Source organism: Anomalospiza imberbis, chromosome 1 (genome assembly GCF_031753505.1).
Source record: "Anomalospiza imberbis isolate Cuckoo-Finch-1a 21T00152 chromosome 1, ASM3175350v1, whole genome shotgun sequence".
Lineage (NCBI taxonomy): Eukaryota > Metazoa > Chordata > Aves > Passeriformes > Viduidae > Anomalospiza > Anomalospiza imberbis.
The window spans coordinates 116,883,613-116,907,241 of record NC_089681.1 but is presented as its reverse complement, the minus strand read 5'-3'; the positions used below and the strand labels follow the sequence as shown (position 1 = coordinate 116,907,241).

At 40.3% G+C, this 23,629-nt stretch overlaps 2 protein-coding genes across 4 annotated transcripts; one reads left to right on the top strand and one right to left on the bottom strand.

Annotated features, from left to right (window-relative positions):
* Window positions 1–4: 4 nt before the first annotated feature.
* Window positions 5–2,323, bottom strand: DPH3 (diphthamide biosynthesis 3). Its single transcript, XM_068207705.1, has 3 exons — window positions 2,148–2,323; window positions 1,969–2,043; window positions 5–1,533 (listed from the first exon to the last, which is right to left on the bottom strand). Exons 1-3 carry the CDS (start codon window positions 2,253–2,255, stop codon window positions 1,468–1,470), a joined length of 249 nt encoding a protein of 82 aa, XP_068063806.1. The 5' UTR covers window positions 2,256–2,323; the 3' UTR covers window positions 5–1,467.
* Window positions 2,275–21,001, top strand: OXNAD1 (oxidoreductase NAD binding domain containing 1). Of its 3 annotated transcripts, none has more exons than XM_068207693.1 (9): window positions 2,275–2,354; window positions 7,482–7,647; window positions 7,906–7,969; window positions 11,184–11,290; window positions 14,700–14,841; window positions 17,370–17,406; window positions 17,515–17,612; window positions 19,900–20,008; window positions 20,641–21,001. In XM_068207693.1, the coding sequence occupies exons 2-9, from the start codon at window positions 7,514–7,516 to the stop codon at window positions 20,793–20,795; spliced, it is 846 nt and encodes a 281-aa protein (XP_068063794.1). In that variant the 5' UTR covers window positions 2,275–2,354; window positions 7,482–7,513; the 3' UTR covers window positions 20,796–21,001. The 3 variants fall into 3 exon arrangements, with proteins under 3 accessions (XP_068063794.1, XP_068063787.1, XP_068063780.1); XM_068207686.1 differs by having other exon boundaries at window positions 17,512–17,612; XM_068207679.1 differs by having other exon boundaries at window positions 17,370–17,612.
* The last annotated feature ends 2,628 nt before the right edge of the window (window positions 21,002–23,629 follow it).

Below are 23,629 nucleotides of genomic sequence, written 5' to 3'. Positions count from 1 at the left end.
CTGATGGAATCTTAAACATCTTTATTTAAATAGTCAAAATAAATATTCGATAAGGCACAGCTAACCAAAGTACCACAACATTTATTTTTTTTAAGCACGTATGTCAAAGGAACACGAGTGCCACCTCCTGGTTTAGGCACGGAAACACTCTGGGCTGTGCTTACTGCATTCAAAACTTCCAACTAGATGTAGGGTTTTTTCCTCTCCTTTTCTTAAAGTAACTAGAATGTTCATCTTCAACATTCACAGAATGTTGTAAGAACAAAAATAACTAAATGCAAGATTCTAATAAAACTTGCTTATCTTTAGTGCCTGGAGCAAAATAGCCACATGCATTCTTCACAGGTACTTTTCCCCAAATTGAACTTCACAGATGTCAAATCCTATTAAAACACAGGAATGACGACAATGTTAAGTAAATATTCAAGTGCAGTGGCTTGTAATTCAAGAAGGAGTCTTGGAATCAATGTGCAGTAGGTTTTCACAACTCTTTTCTACCCTAAAAAATGCCTTTATTAATTAAGCGAAATTTATCCATCTCCTATCCAGGAAGTGACAAAATCTAATAAAAATGGGTTGAGAAATTTACTACAAATGGCACAAAGAACCGCAGCCCATTTTATATCTACGGCAACAGTCAAATCACAAAGCTGTTGAGAAGATAGGGGTAAAATACAACCCACTTTGAGTTCCAGTCCTGTACATTAGCAGCTGTGCAGGGGTAAAAAAAAAGATTGACTCCATTTCACACAACACTCTCAAAAGTGTATCACTGTTATGTCAGAGTCATTTGGTAACACCTACCAAAGTTATTCCAAAGCAACTTTAGAAGCAATTTAAGAAACAAATCTGTCCCAATTCAAGTGCTGCCCCCACTGCAGATACAGTCAACTGCACCTTCCCTGTGCTTACAGGAGTAAAGACTATTTACCAACACTGGGTAAATGCTGGCTCTGGGTCTCTGGTTTTCTCCCCATGTTCAGTATGGGCTAGGAGAGTACACATGCTGGGAGAAGCTGCACTGTGTTAACTCCGTACGGCACTGTGTCCTATGGACTCCGAAATCTTGCCTCCCAACATTTCAGCTCTCTGTGCCATTTCATACTTGCATATACCCACATAAAGCCTGTTTTTCTCCACAGCCTAAGAAGCCACTTCTAGACTAAATGTTATAATTTCCCAACTCCACACTCTTCTGTGTATTGGCTTGCTGTAAATCAGAATCATAATCCTCAAATCTTCTGGAATACACGGAGCAGCTTATATTTTTTTTAAAGTATAACCCTTTGGAACAAAACACTTTCATGTGTTTGATGTCCCAACAAACTCTCATTCATATTAAGCAGACAATTATTGCACTTGTATCCCACAGCAACACGCACTTCCCGAAGGAGAACCACAACTCTTTCCGCAGTCACCATCCCCATACTTTCTCATCCCAAAGCAGCACAGTCCACGATGCATTCATCAGCACTTGACCAATTCCTTGTTTGGCAAAGGTTCTGCCACGACTTCATCCCGCATGAACTGCTCCTAAAGACAGCAAGCAGGGATTTAGGCGATTTACATTGTTTTTTGATCTCCTCTACCTCACAAACACCACGACATACACCCAGGCTGGAAAACAGAGTAATTATAGCATGAATCTGTCTCCCAAAGCACGAAAGCTGTAACGTGCCTACGAGGTGAGAAAAGCTGCCGGGCTGCTGGAGTGACCCACAAGAGCCCCTCACACCACTGATTTCATCCCATCTGTATCCTACCCCACGCCCACCCAGGGAGAGGCGTCTTTTTAAGCCCAAACACGGCAGGAGGAGACCAGAAAAACGAGATCTCAGGCAGCAGATGTAGTTTCAAACCAGGCATTTTCAAACGCCGCCCCGCGCTTCCCGCACGGGGCGGCGAACCGGGACTCGGAGGGACCCGGCTGGAACCGCGGGGTTCCGACTGCCCTCCCTCCGCACCCACCTGGTCGTAAATGACGCGCAGGATCAGGGAGCAGCTGGGGCAGGTGGCCACGTCCTCCCCGTTCTCCAGGTCCTCCTGCAAAAGCGCCGGGAGAGCGGTCAGGGCCCCGCCGCCTGCCCGGCCCACGGGCCGCACCACCCTCTTCTCCCCCCCCCCAGCCCTGCCCGGCCGCCCCTCACCCGCGTGATGAGGAACCGGTCCCCGCAGGGACACGGGTAGCTGTAGGTCCCGGTCTCCTCGTCGTACTCGAAGTCCTCGATCTCCACCTCATCGTGGAACACAGCCATGCCGCCGGGGAGCAGCGGGAGCCGGGCCGGGGCGGACGGGAAGAGGCGGCGCCTGACGGAGCACGAGGCGGGGCTCCCCGTGACGCGATGCGGCGGCGGGTAGGGGTGGTGGGGAGCGGGCCGGGGATCTCGGGATCCCAGAGAGGTTCGGGCGGGGAGGAGGAGGGAGTGGAGTGGAGGGGGCCAGAGGGTGAGGGGCGGCGGGCTGAGGGGCAGCGCGTTCGAGTCCTCCTGGCTCGCCCTTTCCTCACGGCAGGAGCCCCGCACGCCGGTCGGAAGCGGTGGCCGGGCCGCCCTCTGCGGCTATGGCGCTGCCGGTTCCAACCCTGGCGTCTTGCCCGGCGATCCCAGGGGCTGCGAGAGAACGGCCGGCCACTGCTGCGACCTTGTCCTTGTCCCTGCCCTGCCCCTTGTCCCTGCCCTGCCCCTTAGCCGCGTGTTTCCCCTGCCCCTTGGCCGCCTCAGTGCCGCCCCGCCCCAGCTGGGCACCGGCTACCGCCACCTCTTTCCCACCTGCTTCCTTCCAGCGCTTACTGTGTTCCCCTCAGTCCTGGGAAAAGGGGGAAAACCTTGTTTTCTGTGATTACTTTTGCAGGAAGGATTGTTTGTCTAAAGGAGTGTTTCACCGAGAGATAGCTTCTGTAAAAAAACTTCCTGTGCTGCTTGCTTATGTACCCTTGTTACCTCCCTCTGCACTCTCTTGCATTAACCTACCTAGTAATTTGCACTTAAGTGTAATGTGGATGAACTAAAAGTAGTTCTCCCTTCAGATAGTGACGTGGGATTGTGGGACAGAAGAGATGCAGACATATATCTCAACAGGTACTAACCCAGGGCCAGTGGATCAGAGGGGATGGAGAATGAATGGCTCGTTGGTTTTAAGTGAGGAGAGGAAGAAGTCATGAAAAGTACTCATTTCATTCCATGAATCAAAGGAGGTTTGTAAAATATGTAAAGGATGGGTGTCAAGAGGATGGAGTCAGGCTCTTTTTAGGGGTGCCAACCACTAGGACAGGAGGCAATGGACAGAAACTGATGTACAGGAAGCTCCACCTGAATATGAGGAACAACTTCTTTACTGTGTGAGCGACCAGGCACTGGAACAGATTGCCTAGAGGTACTGGAGGCTCTCTCACTGGAGATACTCCAGAAATATCTGGATGAAGTCTTGTGCCCTGTGCTCTCAAACACCCCTTTTTGAGCAGGGAGGTTGGACCACATGACCCACTGTGGTCCCTTCCAACCTCTGTGAAAAAAGAGGGTATTTGGAGCGGCTATTCCTGTACTGGCTTGGGTAAGGTAATAAAGGGAGAACATCCTACCTGACAGGAGCCTGGGAAGGTGAAGCACAACGCTTTCATGGAGGGCAGGGAATTGCCAAAGAGCTGGGTGAGTGAAAAAATCACAGAGGTGACAGATGGGGAAAAGCTGTTCACGTTTTGTAAAGGTGTGAGTCACACTTTTATGTGGTAGAGGAGAACCAGGACTCATTGAAAGACACTTTGGAATTTATTGGTTGCGGAGTAAAAATTGCAAATTATTTTTCTTGTTTTTCATGATTGGAAAGTGATGATAGTATAAAAGAAGCAAGTTTCTTGAACTATGGTTCAAGAGTTATTTCTAATTTAGGATAGAGACTCAGCCTTCAAGTAGTTGTATCAATAGGGTCTTTTAGCTGTGACTATAAAATTAGGCTGATATTTCTTTTGTTTGCAATATTATGTATTGATATTGAACTTCAGGTTGATTGGAAATGTAGATGTCTATAAACATGATGTGTTATATGAAAGATTCCAGATCCTAAAGTGATCTCATGAATTTGAGAAACTGATTTTTGAGCACTCTGGGTTTACAGATAATATGCCAAGGTAGAGGAATGGGACTTCATTAGATGTGTATTTTGTTGTCCTAAAATATTTTGCGGTTGTTAATACTTTTGTTATCAATAGCATCTACACATTTGATGTAGATAGTACTAAAGTGTTGTGCTTAAACACATAAGTACACTTTAAGTACTCTGGGATGCTGTGGAAAATTTGAAGTAATTTTGCTCACTGGGGGTAGAAGACTTTGAAATAACTCAAATTTTAAAAGTTGCAAGCTGCTGTGGAATTGAACTCTGAAAAACTATTTAAAATTATGGATAGTTAAAAGCTGCAGGAAGTATTTCTTATGCTTGAAAATGGGCATTTTGAGTAGTGACTGTAAATTTATTCTATTTCTGAGCAGCTTAATTTATGGAAGCTCTGCCTTTGTTCATACAAGACTACAAACAGGACAGATTACTAAGTGACCAACCAATGCAGCTGTTAGTGAAATCCTAGAGAGTACTGGCCTGATTAGTTATCAACAAGCTGGATCAGTGCCATTTTAAGGGATTCAAAATGAAAAACATTTTGAAAATAAATTACATGCCTTAAAAGAATTAATGGAAAGATATTTAAATGAAAGTAAAATATTAATGCTTTAAAGAAGCAATAGACTGTATCATGGGAATAAATATAATTTGATAGGTGATGATATATGATAGTTATGCTAGCATTTTAGGAAAAATAAAGGCAGATTTACAAGGAAGGAGAACTGTCTCTTGGCTCTCTATGAACCTGTTCCTACACTTGAAGGGTAGTTCTGACAAACCTTGAATGTTGTGCATGTCAGTTTATCTTTCTATATTATAGCTGCATGAATGTGTGGTTTTGAAGCTTCACACCGTGTTTCCACAGCAGTGCATATGAGTGTCCTCCACTTTCTTTACTCTTTAGAGATGTATTATGTAAGGTATGTGGAAGTGTGAGGGATTAATGTGCTTTTAAATAAACCTGTGAACAAACAGGCTTAATTAAAGTTTATAAAATTCTCCACCCAACACCTTTTCTTTACCACTAGAAAGGGAATGCACAGTCAGTGTTTGATTTTTGTACATGAATATTGTTTGAACAGTTAAAATCACAGACATGCTGGCTGGTAGGCACTTCTGAGCATCATCCAATCAGAATTCTTGCTTGGAGCAGGACAGCTGTTCACACTGGATTAAGCCAGTCCCAGGTATAGACTTCTGTCGTGAAATTTCTGCTTTCCAGCCCTGCAGTGTCTCAGTTCCCCTTTGAAGGGGAGATCTACTATTCTAACCTAGTATCATCCACAAGTTTGCTGATGATAGAATGGCCCAGAGGGGACCTCAAAGATCATCCAGTTCCAACGGCCATGCCATGAACAGGGACACCTTGTGTTTCATCGTCCAAGCCAGTGATAAATACGTTTACCTGTATCAGCCCCAGGGTACTCTAACTGTTCTAGCCAACAAGTGAAGCAAACTTGAAGCCATCAAGTCTTCAATTCTGTCTGCCCAGACAAGTTTTCAGCCACTCCAACCATCCATCTGGTCTTGGCTTACTAACATGTGTGTGCTTCAGGGGCTGGTGCCAGGAGCCACAGGACACTCAAGGTGTGTTGCATCCTGTCCCCTTAGCTACGTGACCAGACCTTTCATCATGGCAGCTGTTCAGATTTATCAAACGTAACCTGCCCTTGATAAATCTGAGTCACACCTTCCTGATTGCTTTTGTAGCTTTTACCCAGCTAAGGGGACAAGCTCTGAGCATTTTTCCAGATACTGAGATGATGTTGACTAGATGTAAATACTGCTTTTGCCTTTCTTAAAAATAAGTACATGTCAGTCTTTTCCCAGTCAGTTGGAGACTGTGTGATAAGTGTTTTTCATAGGTAATAGACACTTGCCTGACAAGCATGTCAGCTGTGTCTCTTAGCAACCTTGAGTGTAACCCATCTGGCTCTGTGCATTTGAGTGCATCCAGCTCTCTGAGCAGGTGCAGGCCCTGCTTCTACTTATCCCTCTCCTTCCCAACCACCACTGATACAAGCAGAGGTCTGGGTGCAGGTTTTGCCTGTAAAAACTGAGGCAAAGGGAGTGTTGAGTACTTCAGCCTTTTCCATATTATCTCTGACAAGGTCTTCCCCTTGTGAGAGACTGAAACATTGATGGTTAATGGCTCAAGCAATTGCCCGTTTGGAAAAGCTACAGGGCCTTTGCTGAGGCTGGGTTTGCAGCCCTGGACCAAAGGAGGAGAGGTTTGGGTGTGTGGTGAGAGTCCTCTGATCTGCATAAGAGCAGCCCAGGTGCAGGGAGGGTGAGCAGCCACCATCAGAGGATGACCTTGGTTTAGCAACAAGCTGGGTTTGAGCCAGATAAGGGAAAAGGCCAGGGAGAAGCAGGTGCTGCTGAGGTGGGATAATGCTGTTTATCCTGCCAGGGTCCTCACACAGCTGGGCCAGCTGTAAATCTCCCTCCCAGGGAAGGTATCAGGACACTGGTGTTCACAGCTGAGCCTGAAGGTGTTCATCCCCTCCTGTGGGACAGAACTGGCTCAGTTACACTGGCATGAGAGGCAGCTGTCATGGCTTAGAGGGAGTCATAACCCATCAAAGACCCCAAAGCGCCTCCGGGCTCATTTCTGGGGCCTTCCACCAGACCACTGCACATGATCCCCAGTGTTGGAACAGACAGTGTAAAACTCCCCCAGGGGAGGTGCCTGGGTATTCCCACCTGAACATGAACATATTGAACCCATTGAAATCTGTGTTCCATGGTCTTCCCTCACCCCCGATGGATCAAATGTTCCGCCATCACTTTGTCTAAGTGAAATTGCAACAATCAGTTCTTGTCACTGGATCCATGGTTGGTGATATCTTTCCTCTCCCCTATCTTCTCTTATCCTTTCTTCCTTTTCCTTATATATTTTATTAAGTGATTCTTCTATACTTTTATATTGTTTCCTTTCTGTAGATAATAACTAGAAGGCCTCTGTACCTCCTTTACATTGCAACCAAATGTTTTTAAACAAACCTGCATTTTATATATATATATATATATATATAAACAAACACTGGTCATTCAATGTCTTTTCACTCTAATCTGCCCCAAGGAATCTATTAACAAGCACCTCAGTTATCCTCACCTTTAGGAGTGGGAATAACATCCCTTCACTGGAAGGATGCACATTTTCACTTCTTTATGAAACTCTGATGCTTTCAAAATTCCCTCTCATTATACTTTATGTCTGTTGCTAGTTTTAGCTCCAGATGAGCTTTGGCTTCTCTGATTTAAGGGAAAAAAAGCTGAAAACAAGCCATGTCAAACACTGAATGCTTCATTTAACATACAATTATTTTGTGATCTTTTGAAAATCTTTATGAATTTTTTTTCAGGAACCAGTGATTCTGAAGACTGCCTGGTCATCATGGTTCATGCTACTGTTTATGTGGGTTGCACTGTTCCTCAGTTACTGAGAGGTGCTCAGAGCAGAATTTTTTCCTCTCATTCTCCATTGGGGGTATTGAGACACTCTGCTTTTTGTTACTGCACAGGAAATGGGTAGGATATGCACTTCCTTGTTTTTTTAAGAGAATGCCATGGTAACACTGTCAAAATCAAACTGACAAATTACTACAGACCTATAAATGCTTAATCTAACTTCCAATTATATATTTGTATTTAATTCTTATTTAGATTTGTGTCATCTGTAGTCTAGATTACACTGGTAAATTGTTATGTTAATAGAAATTCATATCAGTAAGGGACAGTAGCACAGCTGTCAAAATGACAATTATCTTTGTTTGCTTTTTCTTGCAGCACAATAAAATCAAAAAGGAAAATGGATCATCTAGAGAGGACAGCAAATAATTTTCGACAGGAGGTTAGTGTTCTGTTCTTTAGGATGCAAGTAATTTTTTTTTCTGCGAAGATAATTATATTGGATAATAGCATTCAATTCTTAGGCTCCATTTTGCCTTCTGCTGGAGTCTGGTTTTCTTCTTTTTCTCCTCATTTTTATATTTGCTACTCACATAAAATAAGCATATTTATTGCTCAGTGGGTGAAGTGTAATGAATTTTGAAGTTTTTCAGTGATATGATGCTGTTTACTTTATGTTGGACAAGAAACTTAATAGATTTCTGGCCAAATAAAGATTATAATTAATGAAAGCACATGGATACCCCTTATCTCTAAACAGACTTCTCCAATTTTTATGGATTTCTACAATTCTGATTCAGATTTGAGATTTAAAAATGTGGAAAGTGTCCTTTTATAACATAGGAATAAGGCAAAAAGCGTAGACGTTTTGAAGAGAGAGATGATAGACAGATGTAAAAAAGATCTTCATTTTTATATATTCTAATTCACAAATTCAAGGAAGATATAGCATTGTTCTCCATCAAATCCAGAAGTGCTTATTCTGGATCTCAGTTTTGAGCAGCAAGCATTCTTTTTCATAATGTTCAGAGGGGAATATACTCTTGTATTTCATACAGATATTTCCTTTCTGTAGTAAGCTGAAGTAGATGCACACAGATGCAAGCACCACACATCTGTCAGTGTATGTACATGAAGACTTCTCTGCTGTTTTTCCTTAACTATAGTAGGGAATAAATCACATTCTTCCCAAGAGGAAGCTGGGTGCAGGGGATATGGAGGTAACCCCTGAGAGAGAAGATTCAGCCCTGTCTGGCATGGGCTGTAGATGGATGAGACAAATGCAGCCTGGTTCTGCCTGTCACCAGAGCTGTGAGCCAGCTTTGGGAACCACGGAGCTGTGCCTCAGCTATTCACACTAATGCCATCTCTTCCCTGAGTACAGATCAGTGTTGCTTGTGGACATCCAGCTGCTCTGGTGGATCCTGTTTACCCAAAAAAAATGGATGTAGAGACAGGCACAGATTGATGCATGTTCTCCTTTGCTTCTGACATGAAAAAAATGATGGCACTTCTGAGTGTTGCAACCATGGGGTTTTTTAATATTTATTGTTTGGCTTGCTTCCTTTCTCTGCTTAATGTCAGTACCTGAAACATACATGGAAAATGGATCCTTATGAGGTGTCGGAAGCTCAGGGTTGGTGCAGGGAACTGCAAGGCACAAGGAAGAGAAGGAAGCTGTATGAAATAGGTGAAAGAGCAGGGCTCAGTTCTTGCTACTGCACATTCTCTGCATATCAGAGGATTATGTTGTTTCTTTTTTAATACTTGATTTATTCTTTGTTGATTTATTTCTGACCACTTTAAAATCAGTTTATTTTACATCCTCTGCTTGGTTTTAAATTCTGTATAATCAGCAGTTGGCTTCCCTCAGCCAATATTACCTTATTTGGCCATTTCAGTCTTGTAAAAGATGAAAGAATCATAAATCTGTGTTGCATTACTGTGTATGCTACAGAACATTGCCTGTTGAAGAGTGATAATGTGAAGGACCAGGGCAAGGAGAAATGACTAATGCTTTCTTGAAATATAGCTACAAATCCAGGATCCTGTGCCCTCCTCTCACTGCAGCCTTGTTCTGACCAGTTGGATACCCTTGTGATGGTCCAAAATACTGGCTGAATGTGTTTGAACACCCTGACTCAAATTTAATTTTTGAAAGAACTTTATACCAATTAAGAATTAAATTTCCAGTACTCTTGCAGCTCTCTCAGCCAAAAAACAAATTAAGGAGTGTACTGAAGAGTAAAGAAGGGAATGAAGAAGATCCAAATTTAATGTCCTTTTCCTGCACTTCTCCATCAGAGCCACCACTGAAGTCATGTATCTGACATTTCTCTTGTTAACTTTGACTGATTGCATTCCTCATTTAATACTGTCTGCTAAAGTGGAACGGGAATCCATGCTACTTCATTTTAAATTAGCAAATGTCCTGCTGTTTAATGGGACAGGGGATGTGTTCAGATGTTGCTTTAAGAATAAATTAATTTCCTGACATATGTTTTAAATTACAGCATAGTTGCTTAAAGTTACAATTTTTTTGATCTGTTTGATCTTAGACAAATGAGAAATGGTAGAGTTGTGGTGGTATTTTGAGTATTTCCTTGTGTGGTAAGTGACATCAGCATTTTCAACAGTAAAATCTGTGTATTGCTCTGTGTAGAAAATACTTAGGGCATTGCTTTCTTTATAAAGGAGAAAAGCTTATTAATTATAGTCCAAAATAACCTGAAAAGGAAGGGTAGGGAGGGGATGAAAATCCATGTTGCATTGATGGGCATCAAAGAATTTAAGTGGTGTGCTCATCCCCAGTGGGTCTTTTTGCAAAGTCTACTTTTCATTTTTCATTTTTTTAAACTCCTTAAAAGTAGTATTAACTATGGCTCTGACATCTCCTCCTATGTGTCTGCCAAACTCTGTTAACCAGCCATGAAACCTTATGTCTTGGTTTCTCTGTGGTCGTATGGGGGCGTAGGGGGTAAATGCAGTAACACAAGGCTTGTTGGTTCTCTTTGATGCAATAACATTAATGCATAATCTTTCAGTAATGCATTTAATTACTTAAATCAGTATAGATCCAGAATTGTCCCTGGGGCTTCCTCTGCAACTGATTTTTTTTACAAGTATCCTTTGTCTTTATATCAGAGATCTTTTTACTTTGTTGCTGGAGGATGCAGGAGTGTGTGTCTTGTATAGATGTCTGAAGAGTCTGATAAGTGATAACTAGCAATCACCTTTCCTTATAGCTATGTTCTCTTCAGCTGAGAAGAGAAAGTAAGTTTGTATATAATCTTAGAAAAAGTGACAGACATGGTAGACTGCAAGTGCAAACACTGTTCCCCATTCAATGAATATTTAAGTGAATCATAGAATGGCTGTGGCTTCAACAGACCTTAAAGATCATGCAGTTCCAACCTCCTGCCATGGGCAGGGACACCTTCCACTAAACCAGGTTGCTTAGGGCCCCATCCAACCTAGCCTTGAACACTTCCAGGGATGGAATCCATTTTTGTTTCATCACCTCAGTGAAAAATATTGGTGTTGTAGGTAATGCCATAGGGAACATGGGAAGTGATGGATGTCTCATACACAGCTTCTTGAGTGCTTTTCTGCAAATTATATCTTCATATCACAATAGCTTATTTTCCTTTTGCTAGGTAATTACACAAGCAAAAGTGTGTGGAATCACCAATGAATCAGAGACAGTGAAAAGGCTTCGTTTGGCAATTGCAAATAAGGATTTTACTTTCAAGGCAGGACAGTGGTAAGATCTTCTGGTATATTTGAGGGGGAAACTATTAGGAGAAGTCCACTGTAACAAAGTTCTGAAAGGTCTCTGATCCTTGGCCTTGGAAAAAGTTGTTAATTTTTATAATACAATGTTTTCTTACTGGATGCTCTGTCAAGAGCTCAAAGATATTTGGCATAATTTTCAAATAGTCATTAAAAATGCTAATATTACTGTTAAAAGGGCAGAAGTGGATATTCTTTAAATGTTCAGTGTTTTGGTGTTTTCCTGTGGTTTATTATATTACATTGTTTCTTTAGAAGTACTTGAAGTTCACTGCACTTTATTTTGCAGGCTGTCTTTATTTACTAGTCATTTTTACAGTGAAGCTGAGACTGCTAATTTGCAAGTTACTTCATTTTGGTTTATTTCTTCCCCTGGAAGTTTCCACTTTGAAAATTAAGCCTGTTATGTCAGATTAATATAAATAGACAAATTTGAAAATAAAAACTTTGAATTATTAAGCCTTTGAAACAATTAGACATTTGTTTAAACAATTTTACAGGCTTTTTTTTCCCAAGAAAGTAGTGGATTTTCATGTCTGTCATCCTTACTTGTTAAAAATACTCTCCCTCAGAAACTTTTTTTTTCTCTTAGAAATTAATTTAAAACTAGGAGTAGTTGCTTTTGGCAATGGACAATAAAAAGTTCTTAAACTTTTTATTGGCTTTGGCCATCTGAAAGTGGTTTTGCTGAAATCAAAGTATAGCTGCTAGGGTACTAACAGCATATGTTACTCATGGAGTGTTAATATGCTGGCTTTTAAATTTAGAACCAGAACACAAGATGCTGATTAGCAATAATTTGTTTGTGAAGTAATTTGCTGCAGTTCTTGCACATGTGCAATGACTCATATTAAATTCTTGCTTGCCAGTACTTGCAATGTACATTTACCGTGCAAAAACATTTTTTAAATTATCATGCTGGAAACTGAAAGCTTTAATTATAATTACTCTTCTTCATTTTCTTCTTCCTTGAAAGTGTTCTAATGCTTTTGTAAGGTACACACCAACTTCTCTGTACTTGTATCTATAAACTGGGGTTGCATTTTTTTGATGAGCAGTACAACACAACACATTTTCCTGAGCAGAAAAGGCTCACTTGTTAGGATTTGCTGTAGTAAGATGTTACAGTCAAAGATTGTCACTAAAATGTTTGCATTTCCTGAAAGTGTTCTAATTATTGAGTTTTTCAGAAGCAAAACTGAATTTGTTTTTCAAGCACTTTGGCAGATACTGGTCTTTATCTGACTTCAAATAATAATGAAGAGACTTGTTGCTGTTACACCTTTTGATTTCCTAAAACATGCATTGAGATATATGCATGTTGCAAATACTTTGAAGAAGTAGCTTTATGGTTTTAGTGTTTCTGATCTCTCACTCCAGCAATGGGTAATTATTACTCTTTTCTTAAATATATGGTTTAGGTGGGTTTTAAAAGGAGGGAAGTAAAAAACCCCCCTGAGATCTCTAATTTACATCTTTTTGTGCCTCTCGTTGTTGTGGGTTTCCTTCATTTTTGCCCCTTCTGCTGCTCTTATCCCTTAGGCTATCACAGGTAGCATTTCTTCAGGAGCCCTTTCACCCTTCCTAACATGGCTGAGACAGGCCATCAGAGCTAGTCGACTGTAAGATAGTAAACAGTGCCTTGAAATCTCTCATAGTCATGTACTTGGGGAAAAAACACATCTGCATTAGTATTTGGGAAAGGTAAAAACCATGTTTGATGTAGGTTTTGCAATCATGTTTATGTGTTTCCCTACCAGGCATGAATAAGTTTTCCCTTACAGGCCAAGGAGAACATTTTGACTTGAATGTAAATTGTGACTTCACAGCATAAATTGTCATATTTTTCGTTATTCAGTAAGGAAGTTCATCTTAAGTAGGAAGATTATTTTCCACCAGAGGGAGGTAAAGAGCTTCAGTAGCATTGTGAGATGTTCCTTGGCAAGAGTCGACCTTTTTGAGCTCCCAGAGCCTGTCAGTAAAGCTGGACCCCACAGACAGTGGGGCTGCATGAGCTGAGGACACTGAATTAACCTAAGTTTTTTTGAATGTAGACCATTCTTTTGCAGCCAGGTATCTTTACGCACCATGAAGGTATTATAAGCATAAAGGTAAAAATTTTATCACACTGTATGCATTCTCTGAGAGAAAGAGATTTTTTTTCTTCAAAGGGTGAATTTTGCATGGAATAAGCAGACAAGATTTTTTTTCTCCAAAAAGTGGTGAACTACTCAAAGTGCTTCTCTCTTTCCTCAAGCATTTGTGGTGTCTGTGAAGAATACAGCCTTGCTGTTTAAAGAAAATACCTGTGCAGTAGCAGCCAGTCTGTATTTCTTGTTGCATCATCAATTAACTAATACTGAGCCAGCCTAACCCAGGCTTGAATTAAATAATGGTTCTCTCTAGTACCTGGCATTGTTTATCAGTGTGGTTGTTTCCTAAGGGGACTAGCACAATTAGTTATAGACATTTGGTTTCTTTTGAAATACAGTGCTTTTGTTATGTGCTGTATAAAGCAGAAGCATTTAAATATTTATGGTACACAGAGGAGTTCAAGTAATAGATCACAAACCAACTTGTAATTTATTTTTTTTTTTGATAACTATTTGGAAGCCTCATCAAGGCTTTCAAAGTCTTACTTTTATGAGACTGACTTATAGTTCATATGTAGTAATGGCTTGCCTTCCATACTCTCTAATGGCTAATACTGCAGAAGCTTAACCACATGTTACCTTCTTATCTGTACAAACTCATACATGGCTTACTATTAAACTGAAAGGAAAAAAAAAAGTAGGAATTTATTCCAGTTCAATTGCCTATAACCTAAGAAGCAATATCTGCCACCAGAGGGAGCTGCGGTTCTGCTGCCAGCTGTGTACTTCTTAAATGGGAAATTTTTACATTCTGTTGGTTTTATTTCAGATATTTCATCTACCCAAGAGAAGAAAGTGTTTAATATAAAGTCATTTCCCTAAAACTAGAATGCCAATCTTCTTATGTTTGAAAATTGAAGAGCCCATCAAAGGGACCAAAGTGGGAATTAAGCTACTCTATCAGACTGTAATTATGTTTTTGTTCTAATATGCAAATAATTTATTTAAAACACTTAGAATTCTAGTCTGTTGTGAAATGTAACACCTAATGTTAAAAGCAGAATGGTTTGAAAACCTTCTAGTTTAGCAAACATGATGACATGGTTCTGGAAGGAAATGGTGTCACTCAAGGTTAACTCCCTTTTCCAAAAAGTTACGTTACAGAAATGAAGATGTTGTAGAGGAAAAATAATTGAAACAGAGGCAGCCACATTATTTTGGCTATTGTTGTCCATGTTTGGGGTTGCTGGCTTCTTTTTTAAACTTTCGCGTCTGATCTGTTTTTAGGGTCGATTTCTTTATTCCTGGAGTATCGGTAGTTGGAGGATTCTCAATATGTTCAAGCCCTGGCCTGTTAGAACGAGAAGGAATACTAGAGCTGGCAGTAAAGCACACTGTTCATCCTCCTGCTCACTGGATTCACACTGAGGTAACTGAAATTAACTGTGAGATTTGGCTTGCTCTCTTTTTTTTGAGGTAAAGGAGATGGTGTGTGTTTTCAGACCACATTGTGCTATTAACTGCAAAATTTACATTGACTTCCTCAAGCATTTTGGATACAACATAAATCTTAAAACCTTTTATTCAGTAAGGGACTGAAATTGGATGTTTATATGGAAATATGGTAATTATGATCTTTTGACACCACTTGTGCTTACAGTGGACTTAAAGTGATACTGTAGTTAGTGTATATAAGGGTTCTCACTCCTTTGGAATTAATGAATTTTTGAAAAACCTCTCTTCTAACTTACATCCCTGAGAACAGGCAGTGTTACACATTACAAAGTTACCTCTGATAACCTTCCATGATTTCTGACTATTTCTGTAAATATAAAATGCTGGGAATCACTGACAAATCACAGATAGATAGAGTATTAAAGGGGAGCCAATGAAGATACTTAGATCAGTTCTTCTGAAATGATAAAACATTTCAGAATATCTACAGTATTCTTTTAAATACACAATTTTTTGTAATAAAGGCATAGTACAAGGCTTGGGTTTTTTGCTGTATGAAAAGTAAAGTCCGAGACCTGGCCTCATGGAGTTTTGTTCATAATTTACCCCATTTAGTTTGTCAAATGAATCACGTGTTTCAGCAGTGATCTGTTCTATCAACTTTTGTTCGTCTCACAGTCTCTGGAAACTATTTAAGAATGTTTGAGTTGTAAATAAGTTTAAAAGTTTAAAATTAAAGTTTAAAAGTTGCTTCGAAAGGAAGCTGCTATCTCAGGTTAAAAATGTTATGGGAATAGTTAGCATTAATTTTCTCGTTGTATTTGTGTTTTTTAGAAGTGTTTATTTCTTAATATTATTGTATATAAAACAGTAAATTTTAGTACCATGTACTTTATATAACTTGAGGAAGATGTCGCCTTTTCTTTTAAAAATATCCATGTAATGTATTGATTACTTCACTTCTCTGCCTGAGCTGTGTCTATAAACTAGGCTAAAGGACAACAATTTCTCATGGTATTACTCCAGAATTTTACTATTTTTTCTTGTATACTGACTTACTGTTATCATTGTCATGGCCAAAGCATGGAAATACCTGGAAGACTACTGGTTAAGAGAGATTCTTCCCAAATCCCATGTCTGATCTTGAGGAACTATGGCTGGTTAAGAGGGCAGATGTGAGATTGTTTCTCCCTGAAATTGCTTATTTCCTCAAAGGGTACCATATTGTGTCCTCCTTAGGCCACATGGATCTGGAACACATGTGGATTTGTGCTGCTCTAGACCAGAGTAAAACATGAGAAAGCCTGGCAGTGTACATCACAAGATCAGTTTCAGATACTGAATGCTCATTGCCCTATAGTATACTTGAGAGACAATAGTTCTGCAATAATTAAGAAAAGCAAGAAAGTTGTTGGGTGTTTTTAATGATCATGCTTACTATCTTAGGAACCTGCATCCAAGGGCGTCCTTCTTGCTCCTGGTGGAATTATTACATGTTTAGACCTCAGCTGTCTGTGCGGCCTTTGTTAATGGAACTCCCTTTGTTTCAGTTTATTGTTTCCTGCTATGAACAGAATTCTTTGGAGGAAGTGTTTTCATTCTCTACACTAATTTTTCAGCAGTTCCTATGGCTTCTTTTTCTCTCTTCCATTCCCACCTTCCTTGGTTTCCCTATCCTCTTCGTTTTATCTTTTAAAACCTATATATGGCCTAAGTGCTCTTATTTGTTCTGTCAGCATGCAGTGATGTGGAAGAACTCACCTGACCTCTCCATACTGCACCTTCACCCTTCAGACAGGATCCAGTGCTGCTTTACCAAGGAGATACTGACCCAAGTGGATTTTTTTTGCTGTAGCTTTTGTTTTCCATGTATCAAAAAAACATGCTTGGACACATTTCTTTAGAAAATAATTTCTTACATACAAGTGAAGAGTAAGAGAGATTTTCCCCTGATTTTTCTTCTTCTGAGTCTCTGAAGTTGCAACTGCAGAAGTGATTCTACAAGAAATAGTCTTGTGGATACTTGCTTCACTTCTCAGTGGTTTTTAATTTTAAGGAATGAGGATGGAAAAACTTTCTGTGTATGCAATTTATTCTGACCTTCAGTGACCTCATAGGAAGGCCTTTTTGGCATGAAGCTGGTTTTGGGTAGACGTGTGATTTCACATGTTGAGCTCGGGTTTTCACAACCACATATTGTTGTGGGAAAACTCTGTGTGAATTGTTCCTCTTTCAACTATTACAGGGATAGGAAGGGGGAGTCACCATCCTGCCTTACCATAAGACTGAAACTTTTGAAGTAGAACTAGATCCCTAGAGACACTGGGTTACTTCAGATGGTTGGAAAGTGTGTGTATATTTTAAAGTCCTTCTGTTTTTCCTTCACAGGTCAATTAAAATAAAAATCACAGCCCAGCAAACCTTGTGACTGGGATGCAAAAAGAGTAAGATTTTAACTTTTGCATTTAGTTCTGAAATTAAATATCTTCTTTTCCATCCTAGTGTACTCTTGACTCAGAAGTGGCTCTGCGAGTGGGAGGTGATTTCTTCTTTGATCCTCAGCCTGGTGACTCCCCTGTAAACCTAGTGCTGATAGCAGGGGGTGTTGGAATTAACCCATTGTTTTCTATACTGCTGCATATAGCAGATCTTCATGGATACCAAGAGGGTAAAGGAAATAGACACAAACTGGGAACAGCGAAGCTGTACTACAGTGCAAAAAATACAAGTGAACTCTTATTTAAGGTAAATCAAAAGGTTTTTTAAAAAAACAAATCTCAGCTATTCAGCTGCTAGTGTGTATATCAATGTTACCAAATTCCAGAGAGTCCTTCTGTGTAAGACACTGTACAAACAGAGACAAAAGTCACTTCCTACCTCAAATCCCATGTGTGTTTTGTTAACTACTTATGCCATTGTACAAAATAAGGCTGTTACTGGATACATCTGCTCCCATTGATTTTGATAAGTCAATTACCCCTAAATTTTACTATATCCCTGCATTTTACTATGATCTTGTAAGAGCATCATAGTATACTAAAGACTATATATATATATGTACACATAATAGTCTGCATAGTGCTTTAATACTGTAACCACATAGTCTAAGTAGAGATTGTATTGAATGTAAAGACTAGAAAAGAGTAATTATATCCAAAGGAATACTTTCTAAAGTAACAGCAGAGCTTTATTGATAATGCATTAGTTACTAATAATTACTAGTGTATGAATGAAGGATTTATAGCTGCTTTTAAAACTGCTTGTCCAGCACTTCATCAACATTTACTCAGCAGTTAAAGATCAGTTGTCACACTCAGCCATTAAGGGTTCTTGACAATATCTTAGGGTCAAGTTAGCATAACTTCTGTAAAGAAGCATCCAAAAATATTTATGGGTTTTTTAAGTATTGAAAGCTTTTGATTTTAAGATAAAGATGAAGAGCTGTCATGATTCCAGAAACTTTGTATAGGATCCATCACTAATTTTATTTCTGTACTTCTACCATGTTTCCAGATATGGAGATACTTACTTTCTTTGAAAAGTCATTTGTTTATTGCTAGAAGCAGAATAATCTGCTCTTCCTTTTGGCCACCTACTCATCTTCCAGTCTGTTCTAAGCATGCACAGGTTTTTCCAGTGCCAGTACTGACATTCCCGGCATTCACTTAAGCAGTTTTATGACAGCAGAATTTTGCACTAAAGCTCTGGGACAGAAGAGAACACTGTGTCATGCACAGTGCTTAAAATATATCCCTCCTTCATTCTTCACATGTCCCTCAGATCCAGAACATGACTGTCAAAATTCTTAACTTTTTTGCAGAGGATTGAGGAAATAGAATCTCTAGCAGCCTTTATGCTGTTGTGACACACATCTGTACAGGACATGTACAATCTCCATGAGGACCCGCTGGGTTATCACTGATGGTTTGGAGGACGTGGTCCCTGAAGGAGCAGCTGTGTATGGGCTGACAAGGGCAAAGGGAGATGCCATGGTGGGATCTGATCCTCACTGTAGATGTGCTCTCATGTCACAGGCTGAGGCACTGGAAATATCCTTAGTGCAAATTATACATGCAACAGCATTGGCATACAAAGACAGCAAGTCAATAGAAGAGGTGCTGGTGGAACACTGTACAGCAGTGGCAATATGTGGTGCTCTTCATCCCATGTCTTTTTAGGGATTCAGGAACAGATTTTCTACAAAGTAGAATCTTTCTGGGTTTTTTTGTTAAGCAAGCCAGGGCATACTCAGTGCAGTGTAGTAACTAGTTAACAGGCAAACACTCATTAACAAAATGAGCAAATTTATCTACAAATTATTTTTACTTCAGAATATTTTAAAGAATTTCCAGTGTCTATTCCTGCAGTGAAAATACTGTACAATGCAGAATCTAGACAGTAACTAAATCTTAATTTCAGAACTAACTACAGCATCTGACTAACACATTCTTTTTTTGCTGATTTGAACTGAAGCCGCTGGGGGTTTGGTGGTAACTTACAGCTGTGACTTAGGGAACTGAAAATGAATTTATACTTTCTATTCTGGAAAAAATAACATTAGCATTACGTGGTAGTTGGTTTTACTTGAGAACGTGAGACAGTAAAGGGTCTAGTGACCTTATCAGATAAACCAGACAGGACTCAAAAAGTTCTTAACTAATGGTAAATACATACTGCAGGGTTTTTTTTAGTGGAAAACCCCTATGGAACTGGAAGGAGGAAATACTGAGAATTCATAAGGGGAAGAAATTTGGAAATGACCTAACTGGATCTTAGGTCTAAATCTTACAGATCTGTGCCAGAAAAGGAGAAAAGCACTAACGCAGCTGGCAGGGTATTCGCATTCCAAGTGTGGGAATTCTGTGTATGTGTGCAGGTCAGGCCTGTGGAATCACATCCATCAGGTTCTCAGCGCTGAAATGCAAAGTTTTGGTTCTCAGTAATAATCACTGGCATTCTGGGACTGTGTGCATACATACATCTGCTTTGATTTAATGGCCTGTGGTGTAAGCAAGTGTGTTTAACATTACAGAAAAATATTCTTGGTTTGATGAAGGCGTTTCCTGCAAAGATCACATGTTGTTTCCACGTCACCCAGCAGCACTCACAGATCTGTAAAGAACTGCAGCCACACATTACAGGTAAATGTCATGGCAGTATAGAGATATCCTATCTGAAGCCCCAGTTTGATTACATCCTACAGGATGAAGCTGTGCATAATAACCCAGCATTTTTATATTTAAAGCTTAAAAATGAGATGCGAGTTAAACAGTTTCTCTGTACTTATTCTGCTTTGCAGAAAGGTTTTCTCTTTGCAGTTTTTTTCCCTCTTGTTAATTCTCAACTTTACATGGGTATTTCCCACTGCAGACTTTATTCCAGAAACTTTCAAGCAAATGCTGTTTACTTTCCTTAAGGTGGGATTGATGAAGGATGAGCTGACTGCTTATAAGAGATACTTCAGCATGTTTCCATGTCTGCTGTATTTGTGTCAGAGATACCTATTTTTTCATGTGAATTTGGGATTTTACTTGTCTGCAAGTCATGTTTCTCTTCAGTGACTAATACCCTCTGCATTCCTAGAACAAGCACTGATCTAAATCCCCAGAAAAACAAATGGTTTTGGAAGCCTTAAATCTCAATACCTATCATCCTGAAACAGGCCAGGCATTTTTAAGAAATAAGTACTTGAAATACATCTAGCCAGACACTATTTTTGAAGTGACTTCATGATTAATATGTCTTCTTATTTCCTACTTTTTTTCTTTGTCAGAGGGAAGAATATCTGAAAAGGATCTAGAGAAACACGTATCTAACGATACTTCATGGTACATCTGTGGTCCCCCTCCAATGATAGAATCTATATCCAAACTACTCACTAACATCGGTGTTCCTAGAAACCGTATTTTCTTTGAGAAATGGTGGTAGTGACACCTGCTGAAAATTATATTTTTTCCAGTGCATTTTGATAAGCTAAAATGTACAGAGATGGACTATGAATTATTTTGAAGATTTTAATGAAGATGTCCTCAGTGATGAAAGTGGTCCTTTAATTTAACTGTAATACGCCTGTAACACAGTGCTGCTGCTTTGAGGGAAAGAAAAGTGATTTTATATTAAAAACATTAACTGTTCTGGTTTTTTGATGGTTTGCCTTTTCTTGTGGGTAGCAGCATATTTCACTTTATACACTTGCTTTGTTAGTCAGCTTTTAAAAGACTTTGTTGGTGCCTGATTCAGCACTTGTAGAGAATTAGGTGTGCAGCAATGGCAGATATGTTTGTAAGGATCATTCAGGCCATCAACCTCTGAATCTGCTCCACATGAGTTGACACACTTCCTTCCCCAGTTCTATATAACGCATTTACTATTTTTATAGAAGAGCTGCTGTGTTGTGAATTCCTTCTCTTGCCATTTCTTCTCAGAAGAAAAAACCCACCTTATATGTGGTTTATGTAAAGAAGTCAGTTGTGTTGACCAAGGCATTTTCTCATAATCCTGTTTAGCCCTGAGTTTAAAGTGTTGAGTGCAGCAGTCATAGGAATTCCTCCCCTAAACCTGTATCCTGTGCTGAGGTTGTTCAGCCAAAATTGTGCTTGCATGGGCTGTGTCCTCAGAAGCAGTACTGGCCAGCAACAGCCAAGATGAGAAATCTCCACAGTCCTGCTGCATAAAGTACAGAGCTTTATGGGATTCCAGGACATACTGCTTGGAGATAAGTCTTCGGAAAGGTTGGTCTTGCAAGGCATGAGTGTAACCTCTAGGTGTAACGGCCAATACCTGAGCCCTTCCTGAATGAACCTTCTTTGTCCAACTTTTAGAAAAAGTTATCATAGAGATTAGGAGACCAACAAAATCTACAATGAGTTTGTTAATTATCTGCATACAGTTCAAGTCCTCAAGTGGCAGAGATTCCTGCTGTACATTTGAAGACCTCAATCAGGAACTATATCAAAAATATATTCAATTAATACTGAATTAGTAAAAATGTTAAATGGATAAGGCCTTCCGTTTGTTAGTGGCTCCCCTCCTTGAGTTACATGTTTCAGATATAGTAAACTAGGTAATGCAGCAAGTTCCTTGCCATCAGTGTCTCCCTGCTCTGCCTTAAACAGGGGTTGCAGAGACACTGAACCACCAGCCAGTTCCCAGCCTGCTGCAATCACCTTGGTGTGAAGCACTTTGTTTTTCAAGCATAACTTCCCTGTGGTTGGCTAAGAAGGCCTCGAGCCCAGCTGTAGCACTCTCTCAAGAAGTCATTTCAACTCCAGCATACTCCAGTTCTACCCTCTTTTTATCAGTCTGGTATGTTGTACAGCTTGGAGGCTACTTACTGCCACATCCATGTGCACCTCATCCTCAAACTGCAGAGAGGCAGCCCTGCCGGGAAAGGCCAGGCCTTACTATGAGTGAAGCACAGAGCTGCTCCTGGGACTGTGTCAGGAGCTGATAAACAAATGAAATAATGCCAGTGCTTCCTGGGTGTTGAAGGAAACAGGCCATACCTGCTGCCACTCAGCACACATGGAACTTAAGGACAGGCTGTTATTTTCCATCGGGAGGGGTGAATCTGATTGATGGACCTTTAAAAGTTGCCTTTTGGGGATAGTACTGTGATGAGGCTTTGCCCCTAAGTTTGTGCCTTCTGCTGCCTACACTTAGGTCTGTGCTTCTGTTCCATGTAGTGCCGCTGCCATCGCTGGCCCCTGGCACAGCCACTGCAGGCCCAGAGGGGATGTCTCATCCTATCCCTCCTCCTCAAATGAGAGGAAGATTCCTTCTGAATACCCCTATTTCAATGAATGCTTCCTTGTTTGTTCACTCTAGAATGTAAATAGGACAGAGTGCTTGTCACAAAAAATAACACCAAGGGTGTTTTGTGTTCACAGAGATGGCAGCTGACATGTCAGAGCTTGATGCTTGAAAGAAGCAGGGTTTTCCTAGGAACGTGTAATACACTGCTATCAGGAAGTACTGGTGCCCTAAAATAGCCATGCACTAGGCTTGTCTGTGTTTTAACAGTGTCATGATAAAAAGATTCTGAGAAACCTTTAAATGTTGTTTTTCTTACGACTTCTAAATCATTTCATGAATTATAAACCGGTACACCCTTTTCTTCCCTTAATGCAGAGGCTTTCTGCAGTCCAAATTACATCTCTTTCACAAACCTTCCTTAGACCGGCACGAAAATGTCCATTTAACAAAAGGCACTTTGAAACCCTTTGCTTCTGTCATCATCTTCTCTTCCCTCTAACCTCCTTCTGTCATCCCCTGTTACACTCAGCCTAAGTGCTGTGGGGTGAAGACACATCTAATTGTGTGGGCTCACCCACTTGAAGAGCGGGATGAAACATGCATACACTGCCCCGAAACATGGACAAGGATAATTATTTCATACCCCCTGCCCCCCCCAAATAGTGGTAGCCTCTGGTACTGTGAGCAAGAAGTCCTTTCTTACCTTGTAATAAATGCCACTTCTAAGCCAAGAAGTCGGGAAAGTTGTTGACATCCCCTTCCTCCACAGCCTTTTCCTGTTGACACTTAAGAATCTTTTGGAAGTCTCTTTTTTGTGGTCTTTTAGTGAGATGTCAGTTTCACCTTAAAGTCTGTTATTGGATCTGACTCTGCCATAATTGAAGACAAAAATAACATCCCAGAAACATTAACCCATATAAACACATGGTCTACAAATCATTCAATAAATGTGATATTGGCCTGCACTGGTGAGAACAGAGAGCAGCCCCTGCTGTTCAACTGCTACT